This window comes from Oncorhynchus masou, chromosome 29 (assembly GCF_036934945.1).
Source record: "Oncorhynchus masou masou isolate Uvic2021 chromosome 29, UVic_Omas_1.1, whole genome shotgun sequence".
Classification (NCBI taxonomy): Eukaryota; Metazoa; Chordata; class Actinopteri; order Salmoniformes; family Salmonidae; genus Oncorhynchus; species Oncorhynchus masou.
Window position 1 is genome coordinate 3,188,047 of NC_088240.1, and position 17,792 is coordinate 3,205,838.

The following is a 17,792-nucleotide window of genomic DNA, read 5'->3' on the forward strand; positions in this document are numbered from 1 at the left end:
TTTTCTCTCAACACAGTGTGTGTGGTTTTCTCTCAACACAGTGTGTGTGTTTTCTCTCAACACAGTATGTGTGGTTTTCTCTCAACACAGTGTGTGTGTTTTCTCTCAACACAGTATGTGTGGTTTTCTCTCAACACAGTATGTGTGGTTTCTCTCAACACAGTGTGTGTGTTTTCTCTCAACACAGTGTGTGTGTTTTCTCTCAACACAGTGTGTGTGTTTTCTCTCAACACAGTATGTGTGGTTTCTCTCAACACAGTGTGTGTGTTTTCTCTCAACACAGTGTGTGTGTTTTCTCTCAACACAGTGTGTGTGTGTTTTCTCTCAACACAGTGTGTGTGTTTTCTCTCAACACAGTATGTGTGGTTTTCTCTCAACACAGTATGTGTGTTTTCTCTCAACACAGTATGTGTGTTTTCTCTCAACACAGTGTGTGTGTTTTCTCTCAACACAGCTTCATAGTATGTGTGGTTTTCTCTCAACACAGCTTCATAGTATGTGTGTTTTCTCTCAACACAGCTTCATAGTATGTGTGGTTTTCTCTCAACACAGCTTCATAGTATGTGTGTGTTTTCTCTCAACACAGTATGTGTGTTTTCTCTCAACACAGCTTCATAGTATGTGTGGTTTTCTCTCAACACAGCTTCATAGTATGTGTGTTTTCTCTCAACACAGTATGTGTGGTTTTCTTCATACAGTATGTGTGGTTTTCTCTCAACACAGCTTCATAGTATGTGTGGTTTTCTCTCAACACAGCGTATGTGTGTTTTCTCTCAACACAGCTTCATGTATGTGTTTTTCTCTCAACACAGTGTGTGTGTTTTCTCTCAACACAGTGTGTGTGTTTTCTCTCAACACAGCTTCATAGTATGTGTGGTTTTCTCTCAACACAGTGTGTGTGTTTTCTCTCAACACAGTATGTGTGGTTTTTCAACACAGTGTGTGTGTTTTCTCTCAACACAGTATGTGTGGTTTTCTCTCAACACAGTGTGTGTGTTTTCTCTCAACACAGTGTGTGTGTTTTCTCTCAACACAGCTTCATATTATGTGTGGTTTTCTCTCAACACAGCTTCATAGTATGTGTGATTTTTTAACCTGTAGTCTTTTTGCGACAGACTTAACAATTTGGCTCAAGATTTAGTTCTGGGTTCCCGAGATTATATAATCTTACAGTCATGATAGTCAGGACGTTAAAATCAATCCAGTAGGCCTTTTAGCTCACAAACTCATTGTTTTGTGTGTGTGTGTGTGTGTGTGTGTGTGTGTGTGTGTGTGTGTGTGTGTGTGTGTGTGTGTGTGTGTGTGTGTGTGTGTGTGTGTGTGTGAAGATAATGATTAAAAGAAGGAGATACAAGTAATGACAAACTACTGACTTGGAACTATCCTGGGTCAAAGTTCACCTAGGACACAAGAGAAGGGACAGAATTGCGACACGTTTCAGCTGATCCTCTGTTGTTGTTGTTGTTGTAGTGGTTTTGCAGCTGATGAGTTGAAGACCGAGAGCAAGAGAGAGAGGGAGAGATAAAGAGAGGAGTGAGAAGAAAAGCACGAGAGAGAGAGAGAGAGAGAGAAGCAAATCTGTATTCATGTAAGGAGTTTTGACAAGAAGACAACAGCAGTGTATGATAATGGATGCAGGTCAGCGTTTTGACCCCGAGCTTCCTGACGAAACCAGAAGCACCAGCAACACAGGTATCTCAAGTGTGAACCAACATCCACCCTGCTTTCTAAACCTGCTGTTGGCGGTACAGGTAAGCCCCTTGGTGACTTAGCGAAGTGACAAAGCCATTGTTGTAGTTAAGTTGAATATATGTACGCATGACTGTAAGTTGCATGGATAAAAACGTCTGCTTCATGTCATATATTATAGTATATATTAGATGTGTACTTCCTCTTGAAACATGCAGCATGCAGCAACATGCAGCACCATGAAACATGCAGGTTGTTGTTTAAATCTCAGTTGGTACCTACCTACCACTGGCTAGCTGTTGGTACCTACCCACCACTGGCTAACTGTTGGTACCTACCTACCACTGCCTTGTTGCTGGTACCTACCTATCACTGGCTAGCTGTTGGTACCTACCTACCACTGGCTAGCTGTTGGTACCTACCTACCACTGGCTTGTTGCTGGTACCTACCTATCACTGGCTAGCTGTTGGTACCTACCTACCACTGGCTAGCTGTTGGTACCTACCTACCACTGGCTTGTTGCTGGTACCTACCTACAACTGGCTAGCTGTTGGTACCTACCTAATACTGGCTTGTTGTTGGTACCTACCTACCACTGGCTAGCTGTTGGTACCTACCTACCACTGGCTAGCTGTTGGTACCTACCTACCACTGGCTAGCTGTTGGTACCTACCTACCACTGGCTTGCTGTTGGTACCTACCTACCACTGGCTAGCTGCTGGTACCTACCTACCACTGGCTAGCTGTTGGTACCTACCTGCCACTGGCTTGTTGCTGGTACCTACCTACCACTGGCTAGCTGTTGGTACCTACCTACCACTGGCTTGTTGTTGGTACCTACCTACCACTGGTTAGCTGTTGGTACCTACCTACCACTGGCTAGCTGTTGGTACCTACCTACCACTGGCTAGCTGTTGGTACCTACCTACTACTGGCTTGTTGTTGGTACCTACCTACCACTGGCTAGCTGTTGGTACCTACCTACCACTGGCTAGCTGTTGGTACCTACCTACCTACCTACCACTGGCTTGTTGTTGGTACCTACCTACCACTGGCTTGTTGTTGGTACCTACCTACCACTGGCTTGTTGTTGGTACCTACCTACCACTGGCTTGTTGTTGGTACCTACCTACCAATGGCTTGTTGTTGGTACCTACCTACCACTGGCTAGCTGTTGGTACCTACCTACCACTGGCTTGTTGTTGGTACCTACCTACCACTGGCTAGCTGTTGGTACCTACCTACCACTGGATTGTTGTTGGTACCTACCTACCACTGGCTAGCTGTTGGTACCTACCTACCACTGGCTTGCTGTTGGTACCTACCTACCACTGGCTAGCTCTTGGTACCTACCTACCACTGGCTTGTTGTTGGTACCTACCTACCACTGGCTAGCTGTTGGTACCTACCTACCACTGGATTGTTGTTGGTACCTACCTACCACTGGCTAGCTGTTGGTACCTACCACTGGCTACTGGCTAGCTAGCTGTTGGTACCTACCTACCACTGGATAGCTGTTGGTACCTACCAACCACTAGCTAGCTGTTGGTACCACTAGCTGTTGGTACCTACCTACCACTGGCTAGCTGTTGGTACCAACCTACCACTGGCTGGCTGTTGGTACCTACCTACCACTGGCTAGCTGTTGGTACCTACCTACCTACCTACCTGCCTACTGGATAGCTGTTGGTACTTATCTACCACTGGTTAGCTGTTGGAATCTGGCTTGTTGTTGGTACCTACCTACCACTGGCTAGCCACTGGCTTGTTGTTGGTACCTACCTACCACTGGCTAGCTATTGGTACCTACCTGGATAGCTAGCTAGCTGTTGGTACCTACCTACCACTGGCTAGCTGTTGGTATCTACCTACCACTGGCTAGCTGTTGGTACCTACCTACCACTGGATAGCTGTTGGTACCTACCACTGGTTAGCTGTTGGTACCTACCTACCACTGGCTTGTTGTTGGTACTGTGGCTGCTGTTGGTACCTACCTACCACTGGCTAGCTGTTGGTATCTACCTACCACTGGCTAGCTGTTGGTACCTACCTGGTTAGCTGACTTACCACTGGCCTTGTTGGTACCTACCTACCACTGGCTAGCTGTTGGTCTACCTACCACTGGCCTACCACTGGATAGCTGTTGGTACTTACCTACCACAGGTTAGCTTTTGGTACCTGCCTACCACTGGCTAGCTGTTGGTACCTACCTACCACTGGCTAGCTGTTGGTACCTACCTACCACTGGCTAGCTATTGGTATCTACCTACCACTGGCTTGCTGTTGGTACCTACCTACCACTGGCTTGTTGTTGGTACCTACCTACCACTGGTTAGCTGTTGGTACCTGCATACCACTGGCTAGCTGTTGGTATCTACCTACCACTGGCTAGCTGTTGGTACCTACCTACCACTGGCTAGCTGTTGGTACCTACCTACCACTGGCCTGTTGTTGGTACCTGCCTACCACTGGATAGCTGTTGGTACTTACCTACCACAGGTTAGCTTTTGGTACCTGCCTACCACTGGCTAGCTGTTGGTATCTACCTACCACTGGCTAGCTGTTGGTACCTACCTACCACTTGGTAGCTGTTGGTACCTACCTACCACTGGCCTGTTGTTGGTACCTACCTACCACTGGCTAGCTGTTGGTACCTACCTACTACTGGCTAGCTGTTGGTATCTACCTAACACTGGCTTGCTGTTGGTACCTACCTACCGACCACTGGCTTGTTGTTGGTACTTACCTACCACTGGCTGGCTGTTGGTACCTACCTACCACTGGCTAGCTGTTGGTACCTACCTACCTACCTACCACTGGCTTGTTGTTGGTAGCTACTTACCACTGCCTTGTTGCTGGTACCTGCCTACCATAGGCTAGCTGTTGGTACCTGCCTACCACTGGCTAGCTGTTGGTACCTGCCTACCACTGGCTAGCTGTTGGTACTTTCCTACCACTGGCTAGCTGTTGGTACCTACCTACCACTGGCTACTGTTGGTACCTACCACTGGCTAGCTGTTGGTACCTACCTACCACTGGCTAGCTGTTGGTACTTACACCACTTGCTAGTACCTACCACTGGCTAGCTGTTGGTGCCAACCAACCTACCACTGGCTACCACCACTGGCTAGCTTTTGGTACCTACCTACCACTGGCTAGCTGTTGGTACTTACGTACCACTGGCTAGCTGTTGGTATCAACCTACCGGCTGGCTAGCTGTTTTTAACTACAGTACTTCTGGCTAGCTGTTGGTACCTCCACTGGCTAGCTGTTGGTACCTACCTACCACTGGCTAGCTGTTGGTACCTACCTACCACTGGCTTGTTGTTGGTACCTACCTACCACTGGCTTGTTGTTGGTACCTACCTACCACTGGATTGTTGTTGGTACCTACCTACCACTGGCTAGCTGTTGGTACCTACCTACCACTGGCTAGCTGTGGCTGGTTGGTACCTACCTACCACTGGATAGCTGTTGGTACCTACCAACCACTAGCTAGCTGTTGGTACCAACCTAGCTGTTGGTACCTACCTACCACTGGCTAGCTGTTGGTATCAACCTACCACTGGCTAGCTGTTGGTACCTACCTACCACTGGCTAGCTGTTGGTACTACCTGGCTACCACCTACCTACCACTGGATAGCTGTTGGTACTTATCTACCACTGGTTAGCTGTTGGTAATCTACCTGGCTACCACTGGCTTGTTGTTGGTACCTACCACCACTGGCTAGCTGTTGGTACCTACCTACCACTGGCTAGCTGTTGGTATCTACCTACCACCACTGGCTACCTACCTAGCTGTTGGTACTTACTACCACTGCTGTTGGTACCTACCTACCACTGGTTAGCTGTTGGTACCTACCTACCACTGGCCTGTTGTTGGTACCTACCTACCACTGGCTAGCTGTTGGTATCCTACCTACCACTGGCTAGCTGTTGGTACCTACCTACCACTGACTTGTTGTTGGTACCTACCTACCACTGGCTAGCTGTTGGTCTCTACCTGCCTACCACTGGCTAGCTGTTGGTACTTACCTACCACTGGTTAGCTTTGGTACCTGCCTACCACTGGCTAGCTGTTGGTACCTACCTACCACTGGCTAGCTGTTGGTACCTACCTACCACTGGCTAGCTATTGGTATCTACCTACCACTGGCTTGCTGTTGGTACCTACCTACCACTGGCTTGTTGTTGGTACCTACCTACCACTGGTTAGCTGTTGGTACCTGCATACCACTGGCTAGCTGTTGGTATCTACCTACCACTGGCTAGCTGTTGGTACTGGCTACCTACCACTGGCTAGCTGTTGGTACCTACCTACCACTGGCCTGTTGTTGGTACCTGCCTACCACTGGATAGCTGTTGGTACTTACCTACCACAGGTTAGCTTTTGGTACCTGCCTACCACTGGCTAGCTGTTGGTATCTACCTACCACTGGCTAGCTGTTGGTACCTTACCTACCACTTGGTAGCTGTTGGTACCTACCTACCACTGGCTAGCCTGTTGTTGGTACCTACCACTGGCTACCACTGGCTAGCTGTTGGTACCTACCTACTGTCTGGCTAGCTGTTGGTATCTACCACTGGCTAGCTGGCTTGGCTGTTGGTACCTACCACTGGCTAGCTGTTGGTACTTACAGTACCACTGGCTTGTTGTTGGTACTTACCTACCACTGGCTGGCTGTTGGTACCTACCTACCACTGGCTAGCTGTTGGTACCTACCTACCTACCTACCACCACTGGCTTGTTGTACTTACCTACCACTGGTAGCTGTTACCACTGCCTTGTTGCTGGTACCTGCCTACCATAGGCTAGCTGTTGGTACCTGCCTACCACTGGCTAGCTGTTGGTACCTGCCTACCACTCACTGGCTAGCTGTTGGTACTTTCCTACCACTGGCTAGCTGTTGGTACCTACCTACCACTGGCTAGCTGTTGGTACCTACCTACCACTGGCTAGCTTTTGGTACTTACAGTACCTACCACTGGCTAGCTGTTGGTGCCAACCTACCACCACTGGCTAGCTTTTGGTACCTACCTACCACTGGCTAGCTGTTGGTACTTACGTACCACTGGCTAGCTGTTGGTATCAACCTACCGCTGGCTAGCTGTTTTTAACTACCTTCCACTGGCTAGCTGTTGGTACCTACCTACCACTGGCTAGCTGTTGGTACTTACCTACCACTGGCTAGCTGTTGTTACCTACCTACCTACCTACCACTGGCTAGCTGTTGGTACTTACCTACCACTGGCTTTGTTGTTGGTACCTACCTACCACCACTGCCTTGTTGCTGGTACCTACCTATAACTGGCTAGCTGTTGGTACCTACCTACCACTGGCTAGGTGTTGGTACCTGCCACCAACTGGCTAGCTGTTGGTACTTACCTATTACTGGCTAGCTGTTGTTACCTACCTACCACTGGCTAGCTGTTGGTAGCTACCTACCACTGGCTAGCTGTTGGTACTTACAGTAACTACCACAGGCTAGCTGTTGGTACCCCACCTACCTACCACTGGCTAGTTGTTGGTACCTACGTACCACTGGCTAGCTGTTGGTATCAACCTACCACTGGCTAGCTATTTTTATATACCTACCACTGGCTAGCTGTTTGTAGTTGTTACCTACCACTGTCTAGCTGTTGGCACCTACCTACCACTGGTTAGCTGTTGGTACCTAAATACCACTGGCTAGCAGTTGGTACCTACCTACCACTGGTTAGCTGTTGGTACCTACCTACCTATCACTGGCTAGCTGTTGGTACTACCAACCTACAAATAGCTAGCTGTTGGCACATACCAATGTCTAGCTTTTGGTACCTCCCTCCAACTGGCTAGCTGTTGGTATCAACCTTCCACTGGCTAGCTGTTGGTACCTACCTACCACCAGGCTTGTTGTTGGTACTTACCTACCACTGGCTTGTTGTTGGTACCTACCTACCACTGCCTTGTTGCTGGTACCTACCTATCACTGGCTAGCTGTTGGTACCTACCTACTATCACTGGCTAGCTGTTGGTACCTACCTACCACTGGCTAGCTGTTGGAAGCTAACTACCTCTGGCTTGTTGTTGGTACCTACCTACCACTGGCTAGCTGTTGGTACCTACCTACCACTGGCTAGCTGTTGGTGGCCAACCTACCCACCACTGGCTAGCTGTTGGTACCTACCTACCATTGGCTAGCTGTTGGTACTTACCTACCACTGGCTTGTTGTTACCACTGGCTAGCTGTTGGTACCTACCTACCACTGGCTAGCTGTTGGTACTTACCTACCACTGGCTTGTTGTTGGTACCTACCTACCACTGCCTTGTTGCTGGTGGCCTGTTGGTACCTATAACTGGCTAGCTGTTGGTACCTACCTACCACTGGCTACCACTGGCTGTTGGTACCTGCCTCCAACTGGCCAGCTGTTGGTACTTTCCTACCACTGGCTAGCTGTTGGTAACTACCTACCACTGGCTAGCTGTTGGTACCTACCTACCACTGGCTAGCTGTTGGTACTTACAGTACCTACCACTGGCTAGCTGTTGGTACCTACCTACCACTGCTAGTTGTTGGTACCTACGGCTAGCTGTTGGTACCACTGGCTAGCTGTTGGTACTACTACGTACCACTGGCTAGCTGTTGGTATCAACCTACCACTGGCTGTTGGTACTATTTTTATATACCTACCACTGGCTAGCTGTTTGTACTTACCTACCACTGTCTAGCTGTTGGTACCTACCTACCACTGGTTAGCTGTTGGTAGCTAAATACCACTGGCTAGCTGTTGGTACCTACCTACCACTGGTTAGCTGTTGGTACCTACCTACCTGCCACTGGCTAGCTGTTGGTACCAACCTACAAATAGCTAGCTTTTGGCACATACCAATGGCTAGCTATTGGTACCTCCTCCCACTGGCTAGCTGTTGGTATCTACCTACCACTGGCTAGCTGTTGGTACCTACCTACCACTGGCTTGTTGTTGGTAATTACCTACCACTGGCTTGTTGTTGGTACCTACCTACCACTGCCTTGTTGCTGGTACCTACCTACCACTATTGGCTAGCTGTTGGTACCTGCACCTACCACTGGCTTGTTGTTGGTACCTACCTACCACTGGCTACCTGTTGGTACTGGCTACCACTGCTGTTGGTACTTACCTACCACTGGTACCTACCTTGGCTGCTGGTACCTACCTATAACTGGCTAGCTGTTGGTACCTACCTACCACTGGCTAGCTGTCTGGTACTGGCTGCCTCCACTGGCTAGCTGTTGGTACTTTCCTACCACTGGCTAGCTGTTGGTACCTACCTACCACTGGCTAGCTGTTGGTACCTACCTACCACTGGCCTGTTGTTGGTACCTACCTACCACTGGCTAGCTGTTGGTACCTACCTACCACTGGTTAGCTTTTGGTACCTACCTACCACTGGATAGCTGTTGGTACTTACCTACCACTGGTTAGCTGTTGGTACCTACCTACCACTGGCTAGCTGTTGGTATCTACCTACCACTGGCTAGCTGTTGGTACCTACCTACCACTGGCTAGCTGTTGGTACCTACCTTCCTACCTACCTACCTACCTACCTTCCTACCTACCTACCTACGTCAAATCAAATTTTATTTGTCACATACAAATGTTAGCAGATGTTAATGCGAGTGTAGCGAAATGCTTGAGGACCTACCTACCTTCCTACCTACCTACCTACCTACCTACCTACCTACCTACCTACCTACCACTGTATAGCTGTTGTTATCTACCTACCACTGGCCTGTTGTTGGTACCTACCTACCACTGGCTAGCTGTTGGTACCTCCCTACCTACCACTGGCTAGCTGTTGGTACCTACCTACCACTGGCTAGCTGTTGGTACCTACCTACCACTGGCTTGCTCTTTGTACCTGTTCATACTGCAGTGCTTGTGAATCTCTCTCTCTCTACAGCAGGTGTTTGTGCAGTGCTCTCTGCTGGTTCTGGTCCTCGGTGTGTTGCAGCAACATCTACTGTTACAGGATGGAGAGAGAGAGAGGTTACTGTCCTCCATGTTGTTCTACTCCGCTCTCTCCACTCTGATACAGAGCTGTCTGGGGACATGGTGAGGAATTCCTCACAATCAATCAATTAGTTAAAAAAAAATATATATATTTTTTTTTACATTATCTCTCAACTCTCTCACTCACACCTGTCTATGATGATCAAACCAAGCATTCGAACACATTGACTGACGTGAATACAATCAGAGCTCTCTCATCCTCAGCCTCCCTCTGGTCCAGGCTCCATCTCTGGAAATCCTGATCCCGGCTGTAGTCCTCACTGCCCAGATTGGTGAGTCAATCTTGGGGGCGGCAGGTACCATCTTTGGGGTACCATCTTCGGGGAGGCAGGGTAGCCTAGTGGTTAGAGTGTTGGACTAGTAACCGGATGGTTGCAAGTTCAAACCCCCGAGCTGACAAGGTACAAATCTGTCGTTCTGCCCCCTGAACAAGGCAGTTAACCCACTGTTCCTAGGCTGTCATTGAAAATAAGAATTTGTTCTTAACTGACTTGACTAGTTAAATAAAGGTAAAAAATAAAATCTGACAACCTACCATTTACCTCAGGTTGTAAAACTCATCAGTTGTTTTGTGTCAAATGCGTTGTCTATCAGTTGTACACCATGAGTGTGAGCATGGCCTTTGAATCTCGTTGTGGTTAATGGTACGACCGGTATTGATTTCCTGCAGTTACTGAACCGGCCTGCAGAGGGCACTGTGGGGAGAGTGAGGAGGACATCCTGCCCAGAGCCAACCCAGTAAGAGAGGTACTGTACTAAGGCTTTAGTGTTGCTGTCCGTGGTGCTGAACCCACAGACCAGACACAGACCTCCTCTTCTCACATTCAGGAGTTATGTTTAGATTAAAACATTTTTTCATGATCTTTATCAAGAGACTTTACAACTGCAATAATAATCTTTGTTACGGCAACATTCAGGAGTTATGTTTAGATTAAAATCGTGTTTCAGGGCCTTTATCCAGAGACTTTACTACTACAGTAGAAAATCAAATCAAATCGAATTCTATTTGTCACATGCACCGAATACAACAGGTGTAGTAGACCTCACAGTGAAATGCTGAATACAACTGGTGTAGTAGACCTCACAGTGAAATGCTGAATACAACAGGTGTAGTAGACCTTACAGTGAAATGCTGAATACAACAGGTGTAGGAGACCTTACAGTGAAATGCTGAATACAACAGGTGTAGTAGACCTTACAGTGAAATGCTGAATACAACAGGTGTAGTAGTCCTCAGAGTGAAATGCTGATTACAACAGGTGTAGTAGACCTTACAGTGAAATGCTGAATACAACAGGTGTAGTAGACCTCACAGTGAAATGCTGATTACAACAGGTGTAGTAGACCTTACAGTGAAATGCTGAATACAACAGGTGTAGTAGACCTTACAGTGAAATACTGAATACAACAGGTGTAGTAGACCTTACAGTGAAATGCTGAATACAACAGGTGTAGTAGACCTTACAGTGAAATGCTGAATACAACAGGTGTAGGAGACCTTACAGTGAAATGCTGAATACAACAGGTGTAGTAGACCTCACAGTGAAATGCTGATTACAACAGGTGTATTAGACCTCACAGTGAAATGCTGAATACAACAGGTGTAGTAGACCTTACAGTGAAATACTGAATACAACAGGTGTAGTAGACCTTACAGTGAAATACTGAATACAACAGGTGTAGTAGACCTTACAGTGAAATGCTGAATACAACAGGTGTAGTAGACCTCACAGTGAAATGCTGAATACAACAGGTGTAGTAGACCTCACAGTGAAATGCTGAATACAACAGGTGTAGGAGACCTTACAGTGAAATGCTGAATACAACAGGTGTAGTAGACCTCACAGTGAAATGCTGAATACAACAGGTGTAGTAGACCTTACAGTGAAATGCTGAATACAACAGGTGTAGTAGACCTCACAGTGAAATGCTGAATACAACAGGTGTAGTAGACCTTACAGTGAAATGCTGAATACAATAAATGAACAAACAGCAGCAGTAAAATAACAATATACAGGGTATTATGGTACAGAGTCAATGTGGAGGCTATATACAGGGGGTACCGGTACAGAGTCAATGTGGAGGCTATATACAGGGGGTACCGGTACAGAGTCAATGTGGAGGCTATATACAGGGGTACGGGTACAGAGTCAATGTGGAGGCTATATACAGTGGGTACCGGTACAGAGTCAATGTGGAGGCTATATACAGGGGTACAGAGTCAATGTGGAGGCTATATACAGGGGGTACCGGTACAGAGTCAATGTGGAGGCTATATACAGGGGTACTGGTACAGAGTCAATGTGGAGGCTGTATACAGGGGGTACCGGGGTCAATGTGGAGGCTATATACAGGGGGTACAACAGTCAATGTGGAGGCTATATACAGGGGGTACTGGTACAGAGTCAATGTGGAGACTATATACAGGGGGTATCGGTACAGAGTCAATGTGGAGGCTATATACAGGGTGTTACGGTACAGAGTCAATGTGGAGGCTATATACAGGGGGTACCGGTACAGAGTCAATGTGGAGGCTATATACAGGGGGTACTGGTACAGAGTCAATGTGGAGGCTATATACAGGGGGTACCGGTGCAGAGTCAATGTGGAGGCAATATACAGGGGGTACCGGTATAGAGTCAATGTGGAGGCTATATACAGGGGGTACTGGTACAGAGTCAATGTGGAGGCTATATACAGGGGGTACCGATTACAGAGTCAATGTGGAGGCAATATACAGGGGTACTGGTACAGAGTCAATGTGGAGGCTATATACAGGGTGTTACGGTACAGAGTCAATGTGGAGACTATATACAGGGGGTACCGATTACAGAGTCAATTTGGAGGCAATATATAGGGGGTACTGGTACAGAGTCAATGTGGAGGCTATATACAGGGGGTACCGGTACAGAGTCAATGTGGAGACTATATACAGGGGGTACCGGTACAGAGTCAATGTGGAGGCTATATACAGGGGGTACCGGTACAGAGTCAATGTGGAGGCTATATACAGGGGGTACTGGTACAGAGTCAATGTGGAGGCTATATACAGTGGGTACCGGTACAGAGTCAATGTGGAGGCTATATACAGGGGTACAGAGTCAATGTGGAGGCTATATACAGGGGGTACCGGTACAGAGTCAATGTAGAGGCTATATACGGGGGGTACTGGTACAGAGTCAATGTGGAGGCTGTATACAGGGGGTACCGGTACAGAGTCAATGTGGAGGCTATATACAGGGGGTACCGGTACAGAGTCAATGTGGAGGCTATATACAGGGGGTACTGGTACAGAGTCAATGTGGAGGCTATATACAGGGGGTACCGGTACAGAGTCAATGTGGAGGCTATATACAGGGGGTACTGGTACAGAGTCAATGTGGAGGCTATATACAGGGTGTACCGGTACAGAGTCAATGTGGAGGCTATATACAGGGGGTACTGGTACAGAGTCAATGTGGAGGCTATATACAGGGGGTACCGGTACAGAGTCAATGTGGAGGCTATATACAGGTGGTACCTGTAATTTCCTAATGCCTGAAGGTAGCACGTTCACCTGTACAAACAATAGTACACAAGTATCAACACATGGGACCACGCAGCCGTCAAACCGCTCAGGAAGGAGACGCATTCTGTCTCCTAGAGATTAACGTACTTTTGTGCGAAAAGTGTAAATCAATCCCAGAACAATAGCAAAGGACTTGTGAAGATGCTGGAGGAAACAGTTACACAAGTATCTTTATCCACAGTAAAACGAGTCCTATATCGACATAACCTGAATGGCCGCTCAGCAAGGAAGAAGCCACTGCTCCAAAACCGCCATACAAAAGCCAGACTACGGTTTGTAACTGCACATGGGGACAAAGATCATACTTTTCGGAGAAATGTCCTCTGGTCTGATGAAACAAAAATAAAACTGTTTGGCCATAATGACTTTCGTTACGTTTGGAGGAAAAAGCGGGAGGCTTGCAAGCCGAAGAACATCATCCCAACCGTGAAGCACGGGGGGGGCAGCATCATGTTGTGGGGGTGCTTTGCTGCAGGAGGGACTGGTGCACTTCACAAAATAGATGGCATCATGAGGTAGGCAAATTATGTGAATATATTGAAGCAACATCTCAATATATCAGTCAGGAAGTTAAAGCTTGGTCCCAAATGGGTCTTCCAAATGGACAATGACCCCAAGCACACTTCCAAAGTTGTGACAAAATGGCTTAAGGACAACAAAGTCAAGGTGTTGGAGTGGCCATCACAAAGCCCTGACCTCAATCCTATAGAAAATTTGTGGGCAGAACTGAAAAAGCGTGTGTGAGCAAGGAGGCCTACAAACCTGACTCAGTTACACCAGCTCTGCCAGGAGGAATGGGCCAAAATTCACCCAACTTATTGTGGGAAGCTTGTGGAAGGCTACCCAAAACATTTGACCCAAGTTAAACAATTTAAAGGCAATGCTACCAAATACTAATTGAGTGTATGTAATCTTCTGACCCACTGGGAATGTGATGAAAGAAATAAAAGCTGAAATAAATAATTCGCTCTACTATTATTCTGACATTTCACATTCTTAAAATAAAAGTGGTGATCCTAACTGACTTTAAACAGGGTATTTTTTTACTAGGATTAAATGTCAGGATTTGTGAAAAACTGAGTTTAAATGTATTTGGCTAAAGGTGGATGTAAAACGTCCGACATCAATGTGTTGGTACCCAAATGAGAAAAAATTGGTGGATTTAGTTTTATGGAAATAAAACTCTTGTTCAGAAAACTTCATCTGTATTGATTTTATATATATATTTATTTATGTATATTTACGCATTAGACCATCCTGTTTAATGGTGTGACATCATGTCATCTCCTTTTCTGTCCTCATCGCTTGATGTTTTTCTGCAATTCAGCCATTTTGTTTCTATCTGTACCAGACAGTGAATATTTCACCCCCCTCTCTCCCTCTGGTCTATTCTAGTACTGGGCCATATTTAATCTCTCTCTGTGTGTTCCTATGTAGCTCCAGGGTATGACTGTGATAGTGGGCATGGTCCAGCTGGTTCTGGGTGTGACGGGTCTGAGTGGTGTGGTTCTGAGACACTGTGGTCCGCTGGTCATAGCCCCTCTGTTGTGTCTACTGGGCTTCTCCATCTACAGAGAGGCTGCTCTGCTCTGCTCAGACCACTGGGCCATCGCTGCACTGTAGGTTTCTCTGTGAATCCGTCCGTCCGTCTATCCGTCCGTCTGTATTTCTGTCCGTCTGTCCGTCTGTCCGTCTGTCCGTCTGTCTGTCTGTATTTCTGTCCGTCTTTATTTCTGTCCGTCTGTCTGTCTGTCTGTCTGTCTGTCTGTCTGTCTGTCCGTGTGTCTGTCTGTCTGTCCGTTTGTCCGTCAGTCTGTCCGTTTGTCCGTCAGTCTGTCCGTCCTCTGCTTTCAAACGCATTTTTTTTTTACCTTACTTTGTCAAACTCTCATTCAGTCATGTTTTTTTGTGAACTTTTATGTATATCTAAATTGTAATATCTGAATATCTGAATTAACTCTGTCCTGTTTCTCTGTGTAGGACAGTCATCCTCCTAGTGCTCCTGTCCCAGCATCTACGCTCCTACATGCTCCCAGCATGCCTCAGCATGCCTCAGCTGCCTGTCTGCAGGATGCTCTCTGTGAGTCTCTCCTGATTGGTTGATTGATTGTACCCTTTCTGACACGCACTTACAACGTTTGAGGGAAATCCCTTTCTTTTTTCTTTTCCCCTTTTAGCAAGAAAATCAAAGCACATTACTGTAGATGTGAAACTGTATATATATATATATATTTTATTTTTTTTGCAGTTGCTGCTTCCCCTACTGAGTGTGTGGGCTCTGTGTGAAGTCTTGGAGAGTTTTGGGGTTTTACGTCTTCGTTCCGTCTCCGAGCTGCTGCCGGCACTGAAGACGAGCAACACAACCCTTCCCAAACCTTTACCGTCGGACCCCTTCAACGTGCCGTGGCTCAGTCCCCCTCTGGCAGGTCAGCAGAGACAATTAACACGAACGATACGCTGTGCTATGCTCTCCGGTGACATGTTTCTAAGATAATAACCAGCGAATGAACATGGAAACAGTCTCGTACATTTTAGTGTCCGTCTATGGCATCAATCAAATATAGAAAATATTTTTAATGTTAATCAAATCAAATCAAATCAAATGTATTTATATAACCCTTCGTACATCAGCTGATATCTCAAAGTGCTGTACAGAAACCCAGCCTAAAACCCCAAACAGCAAGCAATGCAGGTGTAGAAGCACGGTGGCTAGGAAAAACTCCCTAGAAAGGCCATAACCTAGGAAGCAACCTAGAGAGGAACCAGGCTATGAGGGGTGGCCAAGCAATGCAGGTGTAGAAGCACGGTGGCTAGGAAAAACTCCCTAGAAAGGCCAGAACCTAGGAAGAAACCTAGAGAGGAACCAGGCTATGAGGGAGGGCCAAGCAATGCAGGTGTAGAAGCACGGTAATGTTAATGTCATGTTGTAAATATAAAAGTATGATCTCTCCATATATACTGTGTGTGTGTGTGTGTGTGTGTGTGTGTGTGTGTGTGTGTGTGTGTGTGTGTGTGTGTGTGTGTGTGTATGTGTGTGTGTGCGTGTGTGCGTGTGTGCGTGTGTGCGCGTGTGTGTGTGTGTGTGTGTGTGGAGCTGAGACAGGTCTCCGTGCCGTGCGTGCGTGCGTGCGTGTGTGTGTGTGTGTGTGTGTGTGGAGCTGAGACAGGTCTCCCCCTGCTGTCAGTTCGAGGCATGGCGGCTGGTGTCGTTGCAGCCCTCTCCTCCTCTGTCAGCTCCGTGGGGATGTACCTGCTAACGGCCCGGCTCCTGGGAGTCCCCCCTCCCCCCGCTGCAGCCTGTAACAGAGGCCTTGGGTCCCAGGGTCTTGGCAGTGTGGTGGCTGGCCTGATGGGGGCGCCACTGGGGCTCAGCAGCAGTGTCCCCAACACCTGTACTCTTGGACTCAGCCAGGTACTGATGATGATGTCATGGGAACATCATTTAGAAGTCCTCTGTTTATCTCTTGACGTTCAGTTTCCCAGAAGCAGCGTAAGCCTAGTCCTTTTGACTAGCGGCTTCATTTAAGTCCCCGGAAAACATGTATCTGAGACCAGGGGCCCGTATTCACAAAGAGTCTCAGAATAGGGGTGCTGGTCTAGGATCAGGTCAACACTAGCCAGTCAATATGTCTATGGGACCCCTGATCCTAGACCACCCTCCAGTCTAGGTCCAGGCACCAAGTGTCTATGTTTTGACTCTTTCCCTGATCCAGTCTGGGTCCATGTGGACTGTGTGTTTTGACTTTTGACTCTTTCCCCTGATCCAGTCTGGGTCCATGTGGACTGTGTGTTTTGACTCTTTCCCCTGATCCAGTCTGGGTCCAGGTGGACAGTGTGTTTTGACTCTTTCCCCTGATCCAGTCTGGGTCCATGTGGACTGTGTGTTTTGACTCTTTCCCCTGATCCAGTCTGGGTCCAGGTGGACAGTGTGTTTTGACTCTTTCTCCTGCTCCAGTCTGGGTCAATGTGGACAGTGCAACTGTTCTTGGGACTGGCCCTTGTCCCTGATCCAGATCATCACTTCTGTCCCCTTGGATCTACGTTAGTTTAATTATCTCTCCTCTGTCTGTCCAGTCTGGGTCTGCATGTTATTTTTCTGACTAGGAAAGATTAACTGATTAAAAGATGATTTGACCTTCTTTCCCTCTCTCCGTCTGGGTCCCATCCCTGTTCAGGTGCTCTTTCAGTGAACGTCTTTTGCCGTGGCTACAGGTGTGAGGTCCCAGTTTACACACATCGACTGTGGACGTTCTTCAACTCGGCTTGGCTGTCCAGTCTGGGTCCTCACTGGTTCCGGATGCAGACCGTGTTTATTAACACTGGTAATATCTCCCCTGATCCAGATCTGGGTCCATGTGACGACAATGTGACTTTAGACCAGTCCCCTGACATCAAGCCTGGTCCCAGATCTGTTTGTGACGTGAGTCAATTCCAAGAGACTTTAGACCAGTCCCTCTGATCCAGTCTGGGTCCAGATCTGTCTGGACAGTGTGTTTGTG

At 47.6% G+C, this 17,792-nt stretch overlaps 1 protein-coding gene across 1 annotated transcript; it reads left to right on the top strand.

Annotated features, from left to right (window-relative positions):
* Nucleotides 1–1,421: 1,421 nt before the first annotated feature.
* On the top strand, nt 1,422–17,511 carry LOC135521394 (solute carrier family 23 member 3-like). Its single transcript, XM_064947295.1, has 9 exons — nt 1,422–1,751; nt 9,616–9,767; nt 9,930–9,997; nt 10,396–10,472; nt 14,731–14,912; nt 15,274–15,373; nt 15,542–15,719; nt 16,452–16,705; nt 17,506–17,511. The coding sequence occupies exons 1-9, from the start codon at nt 1,623–1,625 to the stop codon at nt 17,509–17,511; spliced, it is 1,146 nt and encodes a 381-aa protein (XP_064803367.1). The 5' UTR covers nt 1,422–1,622.
* The last annotated feature ends 281 nt before the right edge of the window (nt 17,512–17,792 follow it).